Below are 16,725 nucleotides of genomic sequence, written 5' to 3'. Positions count from 1 at the left end.
TAAGAGCCTTCTCTGGTCACAGTGCCCTGGGTACCCAGGGTACCATTTACCAGGGGCTGACATGTGGCCATAGATGTCAGTTGGGTTTAGGCTTCAATACAGTTTTAGGGAAGGAACCCAGGCTCTGGGTACCTGATTGGCAGGACCCCTGGGCACACTGAAAGTACATCAGCAATTCAGCAAAAAGTGGGGGCATACCTTCCAAGAAAGATGGCACTTTCTCACAATGGGGCATTCTGCACTGCAAATGTTTTTGTGCAAGCGTTCAAATGCCTGTAGTCTAAAACTAGATGGTATGAATTGTCGGGTTTCATTACGAAAAAGAAAGGATTATTCATGGAAGAGGTGCAATTCTCAAACACACCTTGGTATTAAAGTTGATCCATGATCTCCCTGACCGGTTTCTTTGTGTCATGTTTTATTGGGTATTGCCTCTGTGGTTTAGTAGAAGTTTTTACTGGGATTTCAATTGAGGTGACTCACCAACCCACACTGCATATTTGCAGGAACTAGAGCTCTTGCTGTTGTGTGTATTAGTGATTCTAGAACGAGGTTGGAGAAAGATGATAAAATTACCTCTTCCCCCTTTGGGCAATCCAGGACTAACTCAGACGGCCAATCTGTTTCAGCCAATAGGAAATCGTATCCAAAAGTCAGGTTCTCCCAAAAGAGACGCTTCACTTTACTGGTTGTGTCCCCCCTCCTTTTGGATGTTCTTTCGTAGAACTGATGTGGAACGCTTAACCTTGTATCAGATGTTTCCATTGTGATATACTCATCCAACGCTGCTGTCACCTGTAGTTCCATCAGTGTCTGACGCGCTATTGTTACTTCTGCTTCACTGTCTAGCATAGTCAAAGCCGATTCCCGGTTTTGCAATTGAGGCCTCAGTAGCCTGGGCATTTGTTTTAAGGCCAGCTACTTTCTTCTTATTAAATTGTGGTTTACTTTTTGGTTTATCTTTTAAGATAATGTAACCGGTCAGGTTTTTTAATATCACTGTTCCTACGTTTATATTTTCTATCAGAGGGCTCCCGTTGAGGAGACTCACTCTGTGATTATTATCCTTTCGGTTTGTTTTTTTATGATTTATTACCCCATTACTTTTTAGTAGAATTGGGTGCTTGCTATGAGCTTTCTCAGGATTACCTATTGTGGTTTCTCTGGTCTAGCTCCCAAATTATCCCTACCCAGTGAAGCATGGATCTCTTCGATAATTTAAGGTAAGTGATGTTCCTGTTGTGCAGGAGTGCATTCCCTCAGGCATTGACATATATAGCTACCGCCCCTGCCTCTCCTTTTATGTTGGCTCACATAATTGTTGATACCTGGGCAACATTTGCTTTTAATTTCTTACCAAAGTCCAGGGCAGATTCTGCCGGTACTCCTTCTGTATTTGTTTCAGTACTTCTGGTGTGTCTGCTATTGAAGTACGATGCGTTATGATCTAAGCAGCAGAAAAAACTGTACCCCAAGTGGTACAATTGTCTATTGGGGGAGCTATCCCCATTGGCAAGCAAAGTGTCGGTGTTCTGTTTTTTATTGTGGGCCTGTGTGTGGAAAGACTGCCTCAAACTGTATAGTTTTCTGTGCTATCCAGAATGGCATTTGCTCACGTTTACGGGGCATTATTCCCATAATCACAATCAGCACTTGTGGGGTGATTTTCGTTGCCTGCCCCTGCAACTGACCCGCAGAAGTGATCCTTATAGGTTGAATTGTAAGTGTACGCATCACAAACTGTGTAAGATTTTTGTTTAATTTAATTAGCTATTTGTCAAGTGGACGTAGGTCTGCTGTTGGTAATGTATCGATCTCTTGATGTGGTGTGTAAGCAGCTGGGAATGGCCAAGTCGCTCAGTCTCTGCTGAGCCGACAGTCTCTCACCTTCACTGTGGTATGGGGGAGGGCTTCTTTAAAACAAATTTGTTCTTTGTAAGTCAACGGGACTTCTATGCCCTCGTTGGAGAGTATTCTTCTGGTATTTCATCTGGAGTATAAGAATGAAACGTTTGTGTGCATGCATCGGCAGGTGGGAATTTAACCCACGACTAGAACAAGCCTGTCCTGTATGCTTCATGTGAATCAATCTTAAACATTACGGTCTCACCTAATGATGAGACGCCATAGTCTGCTAATTTCATAGTAAGTGCATTCCTGCAATTCTCTGAAATAAGAGCTCCTTCAAGCTCTGCTTTCTCTGCACCAGCACCACTCGTACCAGCGTCTCCAATCTGAGACATTGTGTGAGGAAGTATTTATGAAAAAGAGAAGGTTAATACACAATGTACGGAATTATGATCCTTCAAGCTTGAACAAACCTACAGCTAATACAAAGGATATACCTACCCTGCTGCTGCAGATTTCCCCTTTCCACCACAGACGTCTATGGGTATATGTGAGTAAGTATCTCTGATTGCACAACTGAACTACTCTGATGATTTGACTGTTAAAATAAGAACCAAAACAACGTTGGTGACGCCATCTCGTGTAGTTCCTACTAATACATAGTATCTGTGCATTTAGATAACAAACTTGGGGATTGGTGTCCAGATTGAATCTAGACAATCCTGAAGGATATGTTAGCCTTTAGACTTAAACCAGCTAGCTCACAGTGCCACAATACGCCCCCTAACCTTACCAAGGAGTAAATAGTCTTGACAACTATCGAACATGACCACCCTTGATCCTCCAAGGATCGTGGAAACAGTACAGTACTTTTTGCTCAGTAAATCGTACTCACTTAGTCTCAGAGATACACGGAATAAATGAAGGGGATGTCTTCAATAAGCATTTATTAAAACACGGTCATTCTAGTATAAAAAAATATGTGCTGCGATAACCATTAGACAAACCGATGTATAATATTACACAAGCACCAACAGAGTAAACCAAAGGTAGAATTCTTCCATGGTACTAGAATAGTGAATATATAGTGCATATCAATACATGGCAGTAATCAAGGGCATTCCTACAATGCAAACCCTGTCTAATTGTACCTAAGCATTCTGAAGTTTACCTAGCATATATGTAGATGTAAAGCCTGGAAAACAGCCAACCAGATTACCTCTTGGTCTCGTGCTGGACACCCCAGAAGGGATGTCCAACCACTGCGTGCTGGAGCATCTGCAGGCTGGGACCTCCTGTTCCAGTGTCCGCTTGAAAGCTTCTCCTCTGGTTGCACATTGAAGATGTTTCTTATATACCCAAAAGTTACCTTCAGGGGGTTCTACTTGGATGTGTCCTGGTACTGTGTGTGTCGTTCAAGGATGACGATAGTGGTGACTTTTGGACAGAGTTATTATTCAAGCGATGGTAATCCGGCTGTGCATGTCCTATGCAGGGGATTAAGATACGATACTAAGAATCCTCCTGCAATAATAAATTAGGTTCGTTTTCAAAGAAAACCACGTGACGTTTATGCGGCACATAACTAGGTAAAAGGTCAGCGCCAGAACCATTGTATAGAGTAAGGTAGGACGAATGTAGGTAAAAAGTCGTGCAGCTACCTAGGCCCATATTGGGGTACCTTAGGGCTCAGGCCTAGAAGCTCTGTCCTAGTGTCCCTAGTCAGTGTTTTTTTTTTATTTTATTTTTACTTCAAACCATAGTTTCTGTCTCTTTGGACATTAGCCTTAAAGTCCAGTAATGCTGGGCGTGAGGGTGTCTGGTAACAATGCGTGAGTCATTTAGCCTTCAGTATTTCACAATCATTTTCACTGATCAGAATTACATCTCACTACAGAAAAGTTTGTAGACTCCTGGTTGGGTAAATTGAGGTGTAATGGATTAAATACAGGCATCCCTTTTTCTGGTACCTTGCCCATTGCATCAAAATCCATGCAGTCCTTCGGAATCATGTTGATGTTGCTGTGTGGCGTTGTGAATCACTGCTTTGTTAGGTGTCCGCGCTCATTAAGATGGGTAGCTCTTTACAGAAAACACTCCATTGCATGCCTGAAGTTTGCTGGACTTTTCGGTTTGGTTGTTTTTCACCATATAAATGCAGTTTCCGTTTAAATGGGTCCTAAGAAAATACATTTTCAATGCTAGAGTTTTCATAACACCTGATGGTGTAAACGTTGATACTTTTAAGTGGATGTCTATAGTCCACGGTAATGGTTTATTGAACAAATGGGTAGTCTTTATGAGCAGGTGACCTCAAAGGCAAAGTATTCAAAATCTCTTTGATTTTTTTTTTTCTCCCTGAAAAGAGATGTTCTTGAAATATAACCTGTTGAATGGACTCTTGATGTTATAGAATGAAAACATTGTTGCCTGCCTCCCGATGGTTAGAATTGATGCTAGAATTTTTCAATACTTTACACTAGTTAAGTGCCATAATCGCATCTTCCAGTTCCACCCTATATCAAATTAGGGTTAACTCTTTACTTGGCATCCTACTGGCCACAGGTTTAAATCGTAGCTCTGTGCATCCAATCAGCTGTAGGAGTTGGATTACATATGTCAAGCCCTTGAGCCCTTTGGTGATGCTGCAGGTCCAGGGTGAGGGATTGATGTTTCAGTTGAAATCGATGCAGGTACTTGCACTTTTAGTTGTGGAAATAAATGAGGATTTAAGCAAAGGCTGAGATGGTAAGCAACTGACTGGGGAAAATGTGAGCCTAAGCTATCTGAGACTTTAAAACAGAGGGTCATGGATCCTGGAGAAGGCTAAACAGGGCCATGTTCATGCAACAGGTTTGGAGAGTTGTGTGAGCGCTCTTCTTCACTGCCTCACATTGCAACATTGCTGATAGTAGTTGACTTGCTCTCGGTTTCTGAATCCATATTGAATCCCTCTTTGAGCAAATGTTTCTCATACTTCGGATTAGCTAGGTTCCTGCTCTAGTGCTCCCTGCTGTTCCATTGCAAGGCATCCATGTGCATGAACAGACCATACTACCTCTCTGAGCACCTCTGACACTGTCGTCAGACCAGTAGGTTGACTTTAATGTGCTGGTGTGTGATCTCCTTCATAGATGGTCTGGTAGGGTTCTCCATGTCAAAGCTTTGGCCCTCCATGCCCGACTGGACAGCCTGTAAGGATGCGATGTTCATATGCGAGGATGATGGTGTCTGCAGGCTCCACCATTGGATGTCCCGACACCACCACCCTGAACATGTCCTTGCCTGACCTATATAAGTACTTGATAAAGCTGCGTAATCAGCAGTCTCCTTTGTGTTGGTTCTAGCTACATACGTTTGTGTTATCTGCTGTTGGCAATGGCCCTGCCATAAGCACTCACCTGGGCAGTCTAGGCAGGCGGGGCAAGCACCTGAGAACACCGTAAAACTAATTTGTCTGAAGTATCAGTCCATAACAATAGGGGCAGAGGGGGGATGCGAAGGGGGGTGGGGGTCAGATTGCAAAAAACTACAACCAAACAATCCTTGACAAATCTGAAAGGCAGGAGGCCAGTGCCTCGCTTATTGGGTTTGCCAATGGTCATTTCCCTGGTGGCCATGAACAGTCAAATGACTGGTTTATTTAAATTTGGAGAAACGCCCTTCTGTTTCTGTAATCTTTCCACTCTCCAGAGCCACACACGGGGAAGGGCTGTTAATTCTGTGAATACATTTCTTTTGTAGCGTGGCTGATTATCCTCCCTTAAAGGAGTGGAGAGCTGGCTCTTCAGCATTATTGTACAAACCTTCATGTCTTGGTATTGCTGCTTGTTTAAGGGCCGGAAAAGCTTTGCTGCTCTTATGCCACATGTTAAGTGATTGGGGCTCAGGTTGCTGCCCGTCTGAAGTCTTGGCTCATGTTTTTGCATCTCCTAAAGGATTGTTGGCAGCACTCCTGGCTCTTGGTAACTTTAAAGTTTCCTGGCCCCGTTGCGATTATGCTCTCCACACAGACCTGCGTTTTTCTTTTATTAGAACAGAGATGAGCAGAATCACTTAGGATGAGGCCTAACAGCTAGAGCGGTCACCTGGAAGCTGGGGAACCCGGTTATTCTCCTCCGACGCAGTGAAAATCGTACTCCGAATACAAATGTGCTTGATGTTTGTACTTGTGAACCTTTTGGTATTTAATAAAACATTTTATCATTTTTAGATTTTGCAATAATAGTCGAAGACACACCTATTCACGATGGGGGACGACAGTGAATGGATGAAGCTCCCCATTGACCAGAAATGTGAGCACAAGGTCAGTGAAATCCTCCTGCAGTGGCAGTTTCATTGAGTTTTTGGTGATGGTTTACTGTTAACAATTTTGGTATACTCCTGTGCTTGTGGTCCTCTTGAAAGATTTTCTAAGCGCTGGGTAGTCCTCCTCCTGGATTTTTGGAAATCCATTAGTATGTGGGAAGAGACTTGTTGGCCCCTGCTTCACGGAGTCATCCTTCACACTTTCATTTGAGGAATAATGTATCTGTCTGACGTTAAAGTAGAGCACGGCACCGAACACCTGCTCACTTTTGCCTTTTAAATTTCACATCCCTTTTTCCAGCCCCAGGGGCTCTACTTGTTTTGACATTTGTGAGGCCACCACACTGATGCCGGCAAAATGTCACCAAGACCAGTCTTATGCGGGACACCCGTTGCAGGTCCTCTAACTACGTTTATTTCCATGTGTTGAAAATGGTACACAATTGCGACCTTGCATCAATACCGCTTGTGATAGTTTGGGTTCCTGGAACTCTAAAGGACATTGTTTTGTCATGGGAGCTCTGAAACAAGGATGTTTTATACTGTTTGACTGTCATTTCGAACCGGACTCTATCTCCTCATTCCCTGAAACCAAGCAAGATGTAGTACTTTGTGCTTACTGTGGAAACAACATCAAGCCGGTTGTGTTGCTGTGCCTCTATTCACCCACAGAAATCAATGGGGTGCAGGTTTACAAAACAGCTGCCTGTACCTGTTACTAATATCACTTGAAGTCGATTTCCTGATTGCAAGCAGTATGGTTCCTGTCATTCATGAAGTTTTGTTTCTCAGGTGTGGAAGGCACGCTTGAATGGATACGAAGAGGCGGTGAAGCTTTTCCAGAAAATAGACGAGAAGAGTCCAGAATGGTCAAAGTACCTGAGTCTGATAAAGAAGTTTGTGACGGACTCCAATGCAGTGGCTCAGCTGAAGGGCCTAGAAGCGGCCCTCATCTTCGTGGAGAATGCACACGTTGCCGGAAAGTGAGTATCCCTGTGATTGAAAGTATGTGTAAATCTTCTAGTTGCCCACCTGGTGCTGTAATATAGAATGCTTGTTGTCCTAGATGTGTGCTTGAGGGAGAGCCCAGCCTTAAAGGGGGTAGGATGGTAGGGCTGTGCAGCTCTGCCCTTGTAGGTTTCCTCTATGACTGTGTGTTTTTCTGGTTCTCATTTTGCCACCAAGACAGTGGAGTTATCCTCTGATGTGAAGGGGGCTCTCATAGCGTACTTCTTGTTTAAGGGCAAGTTACTTAATTTAGTAGTTCTTAATTATTGGAGTGTTCTTTATTTTTAAATGGCCTTCCTTCCAAATGCTCACTCTGTGGTTCCACAAAGAAGACATATTGGCGCAATTAAATTAATGAGCTTGCCTCCTTTCAGATGGTTTAGGGCCAACTATCTGCACCCATATAACTTAAAAGTGGATGGACCATTTTGCAGGGGTCTACAACTTTGTTACGATGGCAGAGGAGGAAAGGCTCAGAGATATAGTTATGGGGCTTCCGCCCATGGTTTTTACCGTGGAAGAGGTTATTTTAGGTATGAATACCCTTACAAGCAATAAAGCCCCCGGTCCCTATAGAATCCCCCAGACCTGATGTGTCTGGACATTGTTATGGGGCCCACTTCTGAAACCGGTACTAAATGCTGCAGCTTGTGGCTTTGTGCCACGCTCCTGGCCTTCCACGGTGATAGCATTGTGGGTTATCCTTGTACCCCTTCTTGAACACAGGGTTGATCGCCCTATCTCCTTGATTGACACGGTAGTAAAGATCCATGGGAGGGTCAACAATAATGTCATTCTGACTGATGTCCAGTACTGTTTTATGCCAGTGCAGTCGACGTCTGACCTATGTTTGAACCTTTACCTATCGATAAGGATACTATTGCCCGACCAGCGAGCTGACATTTGGCTTTCATGGACCTTACGTACACTTTTGATAAGGTTAAATGAGTTAAACTGTGGGCTTGGCGATAGAATTAGGAGTGGAACCCAATATAGTGTCGCTGTTGGGAAGATCTACATATGAATACCTCCGCATGCTCCTCACCCACTGCTGGCACCACTAGGCCCTTTCTCAACAGACGGGGGTGCGGCAGGGTTGCTCCATTTTTGTTCACCCTTTAACAGGCTAGGGGATTGCAAATTCTCATTGATAAGCTTGCTTATGTTGACAGTCTGGACCTGGCTGTTAACATACTGAAATCTTATGTTATGATGGTAGGCCCAAGACCTTCAAGCTGGGCCAGCACACTATTGGTAAAGTTTCAGCCTTTAACTATTATGGGGTACTTTTCGATGCCAAGATTAGCTGGCGTACTCTTCTGGTGAAGGAGAGCCCAGCGGAGCTTGGAGTTAGGTTCCTTGCCGACCTAGTGGCCCTTCGCCCTTTACTTTGCTGGGTAAAAGTCTGGACTAGACAGAAATGCAAGCTAAACAGATTGATACTCCGATTGTCTGGCACTGGATGGAGCTTCCAGAATCCTAATGATTTCCTACATTAAGTGTATACTTATGACGCTAGGGAGAGCTGAAGCTATTTGACCCCCTCATGCGCCGAGACCACGTGATATACAGGGAATTAAAGACTTGATTTTGGAGTGGGCCCTTTCAAATTATGAAGGGGCAGAAAAGTTGAAGCCATTAGTGAGGGTCTATATGTTCAGGACAGTTCAGGGCAAGGGACATTACCTGGTGCACGTTACCATGGGGCACGTTTGATTCCTCTTGGCTAGGTTTCATTTCAATCAAATTCCTCACTTTATGGCTCCTCCTGTTGGGTGGGTTTGTTTGTTTTGTTTTTGTTTGCAGAGTTTTATATAGCGCGAACTAGAACCGAACCGAATCAGTTATCAGAGCGCTTTACATAGCACCAGTTACCCAGGTCCGAGGTCGAGCGCCTTACCGTTAGGCCAACCCCTCTCCCCTCTAACTAAATTGCCTCTTTAATCATTCTATTAGCCCTTTCCACCATCCCATTGACTTTTGGACAGTACAGTTGAGTTTTTATATGTTTGATGAACAGCTACATCATCACCCTGGTAGTTGGCTGCCTTGCGGCTGGGACAATAGGTCTCCGCAGGACACCCTGCACTTTGTTACGCTGTGCAGTTACTGCAGTTGGCCCGAAAAGAGGATTCCTTTGCCATTGTGGAGGTATTTACATTTTACCCCAGTACGCCCTGCCCTGTTTTTACAATTGCTTCCTAATGAATGTTTTATCAAGTTTTTTATGGGCAGCCCTGGCATCTAGATGCTTGAGACCTGATTGACACTTGTAAGAAAGTGCCCATTTTTTACATGGATGCCCCCACTTTTTGTCAAACTGTTGTTGTACTTTGAGTGTGCCCTGAGTTTCTGCCAACCAGGTACCCAGGGCCGATGTGATTTACCTAAAACTGCATTGATAAAAAACCCAATTAGCACTGTTTGACCACTGTCCGTCCCTTGTTAAAAGGCACCATAGGTACCAAGGGCACTGTGGCTAGGGAGCGCCTCTAAGGGCGGCAGTACTTATTTTGCCACTGTAGGAAACTGGCTCTTTATATACTACACCAAAATGAGGTATAGTGTGTATGTATAGAGTCCAAGTGTCCCCAGAGGTAGGCAGAGGTTAAAGTTAGATAGAACCTTACTCTTCAATTGTGGTAGAGTGGGTGAGCAGTAAGGCAGTATCAGAGGACCTTGTTAAGCATTTGATGTACCCACTCAGTCAGCAAATGAATTCACACACTCAATTGAACACTAGGCTGATTGTATTTGTATAAAAATATATTTTATTTTTAGACCCAAGCAAGCCTGGCACAGCTAAGCATTAAATACTTTTCAGTAATAAGTCACTGGATATAGAAATGTTTGAAAATGCAATAGAACTTTAACTTTGTTTGATTTGCAGTAGGATGCCCCGGTCCACCGTGGGCTGCTCCGATTGTTGTGGAGTGTAGGCCAGGCAGCCAATCAACACTTACGGCTTAGGGAGGGTGGAGTCAGGGGTCAGCTTTCCAGGCACCGAATGGGGATGCTATTTCCTGCTCGCAGTGGACGCGCGCAGCATTAACTACTTTGCGCTACCTGCTATAAGCTGCTTTTAAATTGCCACTTTGATCTTTTACTTAAAAAAATTACATTTGTTGTTCCTTACCTGCATCACTCTCTGGGCTCCCCCGTACCTCCATTCCTTCCGCCCCTACCCTGGTCCACCAAGGGCTTGCCCGATTGTTGTGGAGGGTAGGCAGGGCAGCCAATCAACACTGCCGGCTTGGGGAGGGTGGAGTCAGGGGTCAGCGCTCCAGGCACTAATTGGGGATGCCTTTTCCTACGCGCAGCGGGCACGCCAAAGGCAAGCACGCCTGTGCCCGTCCGCGACCAGCGCCAGCCATGCTGCCTGTGGTCCCCCATTGCTACGAGCCTGCTGGTCGAGGTCTCAATTATTAGCCTTTAGGACAGGGATATGCTGCAGCAGCACTCATTGCGACCCATCCCGGCTGCTAACTAGCTGTTTTAATTGCAAGGATCGCTCATTGTCCCTCGCCCCTCTCTGAACGACCTCGCGTAGGGGACAGAGAAGATCAACTCACTAAAGCTCAGAGAGTGGTCAAAGCTTTTCTGCTGAATTGTCGATCCCTCCCAAGACACGCAGGTGATATTTGGCTCTCCCTGACCTCTCACTCCTGGGACCTGATGTTTCAGACCGAGACTTGGGTCAAAGACACATCCAATCATGATATTAGCCTGGCGATCCCCCCGGATTATCGTTTAGTTGGGATTAATCGCCCAGGCGCTAAAGTGGTAGGCGGGATCGCTGCTATCCTCCGCTCACACTGTGAGGTAACGTCCAGGAAATTGGAAAATACTGGCCCTATTGAGGCCACGTATTTTAGCATTTCTGATGCAACACACCTGATTTTAGCAGGTGTGTTGATATACATCCCCCCCTCCCCGGCACACCGCCATCCTGTCTCGCGCAGCTTCTAGCGACCATTGCAGACCTTGCACTGAGACATCTGCATTTTACTATTCTGGGTGACTTTAATCTTCATGTAGATGATACCACATGCTGAAAGGCTAGTTCTCTCGTGGATACCCTGGCAGGCATGAGCTTCGATCAGAGGTTACAGGGTCCCACCCATCACGCGGGCCATACCCTGGACCTCCTATTCACTAATCTGTCAGGTCTGTCCACTTCGTCTCCTCTTCCCCCTACCTGGTCGGATGATTATTTAATCCCATTTAAAACATGACCATTTCCCTGACACCGGCCATTTCCACTAAAAGCCAGAGACCTCAGTAGGAAATGGTACAAAGTTACCTGTGATGCCCTCAAACCTATACTTGCAAATTCGATTTGGCAGAGCTCAGGCGATCTGAACACCGATGTCGCTTATTTTAATGTCCAACTCTCTTCTATAGATGCTATTGCCCCTCTGCAACCCCTCTCATCGGCTTAAGCTAAACCTTCAACCCCATGGTTTTCGCAGGCATTACGTGAACAAAAGTGGTTGCAAGAAGCTCGAGTGCCGTTGGCAACTCGCCTATGACCCTCTCGCCAAAGCCACCTATAGAGCTGCGTTAAAAAAATGTCATATACTCAAGCGTGCTACAATGAAAATTGTTCGTGAATAAAATTAACGCTGCGGATAACTCTTGAAATCATTGTTTTAAATTGTGAAGGAATTCACTAAACCGGCTCTTGCAAGCACGATTAAATCCAGCCAAGAGCTTTGCGACGGCCGGTCTGATTTTTTTCATAACAAAATCGACCCCCTTCTCCTTCTTTAAACAGTCCGATGTGAGTAGGTCTGAATCCTGCCCAAGATACAATTATCCCCCATGATAAAATGCTTTGTGCTTTTAAAGCAATCTTACTGGATACATCCCTGCTGAAAATACGACGGTGTAAATCTGTGTCACCATTAGAACCAGTTCTAAATCTGGATCACCATTAGATCCAGTTCTCACCACCCTTGCTCCGGCTATCACTGCCCCCCTAATCGCAATATGGAGCTCTTCCTTATGCTTAGGCCAGTTTCCCACAGTATGGAAGCAGGCCATGCTGATCCCCATCTTAAAACAGGCTGAGGCCGACCCAGCTGTATTCAGCAATTACCTGCATGTATCACTCCTCCCTAAACCAGTCAAGATACTGGAACTAGTTGTACCGGAACGACTGACTTGGATTACTTGGAATTCAGAGAACTCATCCACTACTCACAATCCGGATTTCGATCCGGGTATAGTACGGAGACTGCTCTGTTGGAAGTAACCGAGACTATTTGCGAGTGCGTGGACAGAGGCGAGGTAGCCTTGTTGGTGGTCCTCTATCAGTCCACGGCTTTTGATACTGTCTTGCACACCATCTTACTTGACAGACTCCATAATCTAGGGATATGAGGCACTCCCCTTGCTTGGATAAAATCAATCTTAACGGGAAGAACGCTGTAGATCTGGTGCCGGCCCTTCGTTTCTAAAGAGAAAAAACCCCTGAGCTGTGGAGTCCCTCAAGGGTCGGCACTCGTCCCCCCCTTTTTTTTTTTTTTTAGTGTTTACCTATCATCGCTAGCTAAGGTAATAGACTGCGGGGCCAGAGTGGTCTCCTACGCTGATGATATTCAGTTAGTATTTTAGAGATCACTCTGACAACGGCCTATCCAATTTTAAACTTTGCCTTTCTAACATTGTATCGTGGATGATGTGTAACACCCTCAAGTTAAATACTGATAAAACTGAGGTGCTGTTTTTCAACCAAAGGGCACCACTGCTTCCCTCTGTGTGGTGGCCGTCCAATCTTAACCCCCCCCTCCATCCCCTGTTGAATCTGCCTGAAATCTGGGCTTTCTAATTGACCACAAACTGTTGTGTAAGGCCCAAATCAATAGTCATCTCGGCATGCTTTGGAAAATTGCGCATGATTAAAAAAATCTTCCCTTATCTCCCCCTGGATTCTCGGAGGACGATCATTCATGCCCTCATCACCTCCCACCTGGAATATTCCAACAGCTTATACGTGGGAGCTCCAGCCTATCTCATCTACCGGTTGCAGATTATACAGAACGCGGCTGCTAGGCTGATTTGCAACGTCCCCTACTGCCACTCAATAACCCTGCTTTTGAAGAAACTCCGCTGGCTCCCTGTATCCTCCCGCATCCAGTTTAAAGCCTTAAGCTGGTGCATTCATCTCGAGCACTTAGATCCAACCACCTCCACCTGCTGGCCCCCCCTCCCCCCCCCCCCCCTGTTTTCAACGCTCCGGGAAAGGGGGTAGAGCTTTTGCGGTGGTCACGGCCAAGCTCTGAACAATCTACCTCCAAGTCTCCGGCTTATAGGATTGGAATCCCTGTTCAGGCGCAGCTTGAAGACTTGGCTGTTTTCCATCCTCTAGCCCTCTTGTGGTATTTGCTGTTCTGCTGTCTACAGCGCTGGGACACCCCCGTCGGAGGTAGCCGCGCGCTTAACAATATCAATAGTAATAATGCAACACTTGGCAAATACAGTACCTTGAAATGCATAGGATCTTTCAGTAAATTACAGGTAAATTACATTGTACGTTACTATTCTCAATCCGTGCTGGATACCTAGATTCAGCACTGGGGCATTTCCCTTAAACAGGTAAGTAAATATGTTTTGGTTATTGGTGCAATTTTTAAAGAATATTTTTAGATTTCAATACTCCACACTTGAAAACTTTCACACTTAACGTTGAAAATTTTCTTCCAAAAAGTTTAACAGTTCACAGGTAAGTAATCAATTGTGATAGTTAAGGCTCTGGGGTTAGACTCACGGGTCACCCAGGGTCAGTGATGAACTGTTGCACCCTCAGCGGCACTAGGGCTGCTGGGTGCAGAGGGTTGAGGCCCAGTGTTATCCAATGTGGGATAGGGTGCCTCAGGTTGGGGGTTGCTGGTAAGCGGGCCACTGGGTTGTGGGAGCAGACCTCCTAGGGCAGTGTTCTTCAATCTGTGGGGCGCGCCCTCCTGGGGGGGCGCGACACATTCCCAGGGGGGCGCACACTCTACTTAAATCTGACCTTTGTTCTCGGCGTCGCTCCATTCTTCTTGTAGGATTCTGGTATGTCTAAGGGGGAGGGAGGGGAGATCGATGGGGCAGGAGGTGCCCGTTTTGTCATGTTAACTGTCCCGGGAGGGGGGTTAATTCACAGAGCTGACTGCTTCAGCTGCAGTGGGAGGCATGGAGCCTCCTCTGCTAAAACCAAACAAACAGACAAGCTTTCGGTTTTAGCAGTGGAGACCCCTTGCCTCCCACTGCAGCTGAAGCATTTCAGCTCCATGAATTAACCCCTTCCTGGGAGAGTTAGCTCTTCCCAGAAAGACAAAGTTTCCAGAGTTCGAGTCTCGGCAATGAAGCTGAACATCCTGTGATTCTGGGCAAATCGCAATCTCACTGTGCTTAACAAAACAATCCAACTATCATGAAACTGTGCTGCTTATATTTAAAATCACCCAATTCCGCAAGGGGCCCTTTAAGCAGTATAAATAATTGAATAAAAATTTTAAAACATGCATTGAACATCTGCCAAGCAGTGGACATAATTGTCAAATATTTGTGTGCTCTATTCCCATTGGAATGTTGCTTCCTTGCAAATACATTGTTGCTATTAGCTCTTCTTGTCGGTCTTTTTGATTTGTGAGAAGTAAGGCTCGGCTGCCAGCATATGGTGCGAAGAAACGTGTTTGTGTGAGTGCGTGTGGTAGTTGCCTGCTTGGAGTTTAAGTGTTACACAGTGAGAGGGTGGGATGCGGATGTTTCAAAGTAGTTCATACTTTGAGGGGGTTTTTGTTTTAAGTGGAAATATTTTTCCCAGCAAGCACTCATGCAAAGCAATTTATTATTACTGATCCGACAAGCTTTTCGGACAGATTTGTAGTAGTGCAGATAAATGATGTCCTGTTCGTGTAACAACTTTATATAATGAATTGAATGGATTTTATAGTCCTAATCGTGGTATATAAACTGCTTCCTTGGTAAGTGTTGAGCAGTGGCAGGCAATCAAGGAGACCGCTATCATTTCATGTTCTGTATAAAAATGCACATTTAAGTCATTCCAAGCAGATGTTTCTGGCACGTTGTGTAACTATTTCAGGAAGCATCTAAAGGCGCCTAATTCGCCTGGATTCTGTCCCTTTATTTTCATGGTATGGATTGCACGTAGGTGGGAGGTTGTCATTTAATATCGAGTCTATATCATCTGCGGGCTGTAAATGCACATATGTATGTGTGAAAACCATTAAAATCAGACCGCTTCGTCCCACTCTGTACATCAGATGTGTTAGCGCCGACTTAGCCCAGTTACCATGTGCTTTTTGTTGATTTAAGCAAAATTCAGAAACTCTTTGAAGATGTGTTTGAACTGAGGGGAAGCCATTGGTAGTAAGAGCTCCACGCCTCTTTGTACAACAAGGATTTCTACTAGTGAAATATTACCTCAGAATGTGACTGCTCGCAGCTGCTGGTTTCCACGGAGGGACCTCCTTCTGGTTCCGACGGCTATTGTAGAAAGAAGGGGGTGGGGGGTTCTTGTTGTTTGAAAGAAAGGCATGGGGCTGCCATGGTCTGCTTCTCCAGGGGGGGAAAATGTGCGAGGCCACTATAGTAAAAGCGTGCCGTGCTTGCACAATTAATAAATAAGCAATACATATAAAAGGGGCAAGTTCAGAAGAAAATAAAGGCATGCGGTCACGCGCTGCCAAATAAAACAAGTGGCGCGCACGTCACGCCTGTGTGGGCACAATCCTAGCTCCTCCCACGGCCTATTGGTGTCGATTACACGCTTGAAATTTCTGTCAGGTTGTGGGGGGGCCCAACATCTAAAAAAATTCAGCTGGGGGGGCTAAACCTACAAAAGTTTGAAGACCCCTGTCCTAGGGTTATGGTCAGGGCAAATGGGGTAAGGGTGCAGAGTGCTGTTTTGACGTCGGGTGCCCTGTTTTCTATGGAGAACCTCTGTTTTGCAAAAGTACTGCAGGCAGGGAGACTAAGGACTTCTGGGTGCGACCACCACTTGGAGAGCTAAGTTGGGAAGTTAAAGGTTGGTTAGGCACCGTCTGTTTGAGCACACAAGGCCGTGGGGTGCCAGTTGCTTTTTGGGGTCTGATCTTCTTACCATCTCCTGGTCGGTGTTAGGGGGCCCTTCTGGATTTAGGCTGCAGGCATCGGCTGGAGGCTTGAGGCAGGTCAGGGGTCGCCAGATCTCTGGTCAGGATCGCCAGGGTGACCCCCTCGTGATGTTTTTCCACTCGAGCTAGGGGCAGGTGCAGATTGGGCTGGATTCACGATCTCTGGCTGGTGCCAGAAGCTGCAGTTTGTACCAATCCGGTGATCACGGGAGATTCAGTCTTTAGAAGTGAAGGCAGGCAGGTCCTCTGGGTTTCTTGTGGTTGCTGGCTGCAGGACCCACCGGAATTTTGCAGGGCGAGAGGGCCAGTAGGGCTGGGGCCAGTGGGCGTCGTCCTCTTGGCTCTGAACGACTCTTTAGTCCTTCTTATCTTCTTTCTCGTCTAGATCTGAGGAAGCAAGGTTCAGGGTGCCCCCTAAACACTATATTTAAGGGCA

At 45.7% G+C, this 16,725-nt stretch overlaps 1 protein-coding gene across 6 annotated transcripts in view; it reads left to right on the top strand.

Moving 5' to 3' along the window:
- CKAP5 (cytoskeleton associated protein 5) overlaps nucleotides 1–16,725 on the top strand; it is a 722,261-nt gene that overhangs the window by 73,311 nt on the left and 632,225 nt on the right. For all 6 annotated transcript variants that reach the window (XM_078684427.1, XM_078684424.1, XM_078684429.1 and 3 more), the window contains exons 2-3: nucleotides 6,062–6,154; nucleotides 6,949–7,139. In XM_078684427.1, the coding sequence (XP_078540553.1) occupies nucleotides 6,098–6,154; nucleotides 6,949–7,139 (248 nt within the window). In that variant the 5' untranslated portion in view covers nucleotides 6,062–6,097. The remainder of the gene's footprint in view (nucleotides 1–6,061; nucleotides 6,155–6,948; nucleotides 7,140–16,725) is intronic.

The sequence above is a fragment of the Lissotriton helveticus genome, chromosome 3_2, assembly GCF_964261635.1.
Source record: "Lissotriton helveticus chromosome 3_2, aLisHel1.1, whole genome shotgun sequence".
NCBI lineage: Eukaryota > Metazoa > Chordata > Amphibia > Caudata > Salamandridae > Lissotriton > Lissotriton helveticus.
The sequence above is the reverse complement of the archived record's forward strand: the minus strand, read 5'-3'. Positions and strand labels throughout refer to the sequence as shown.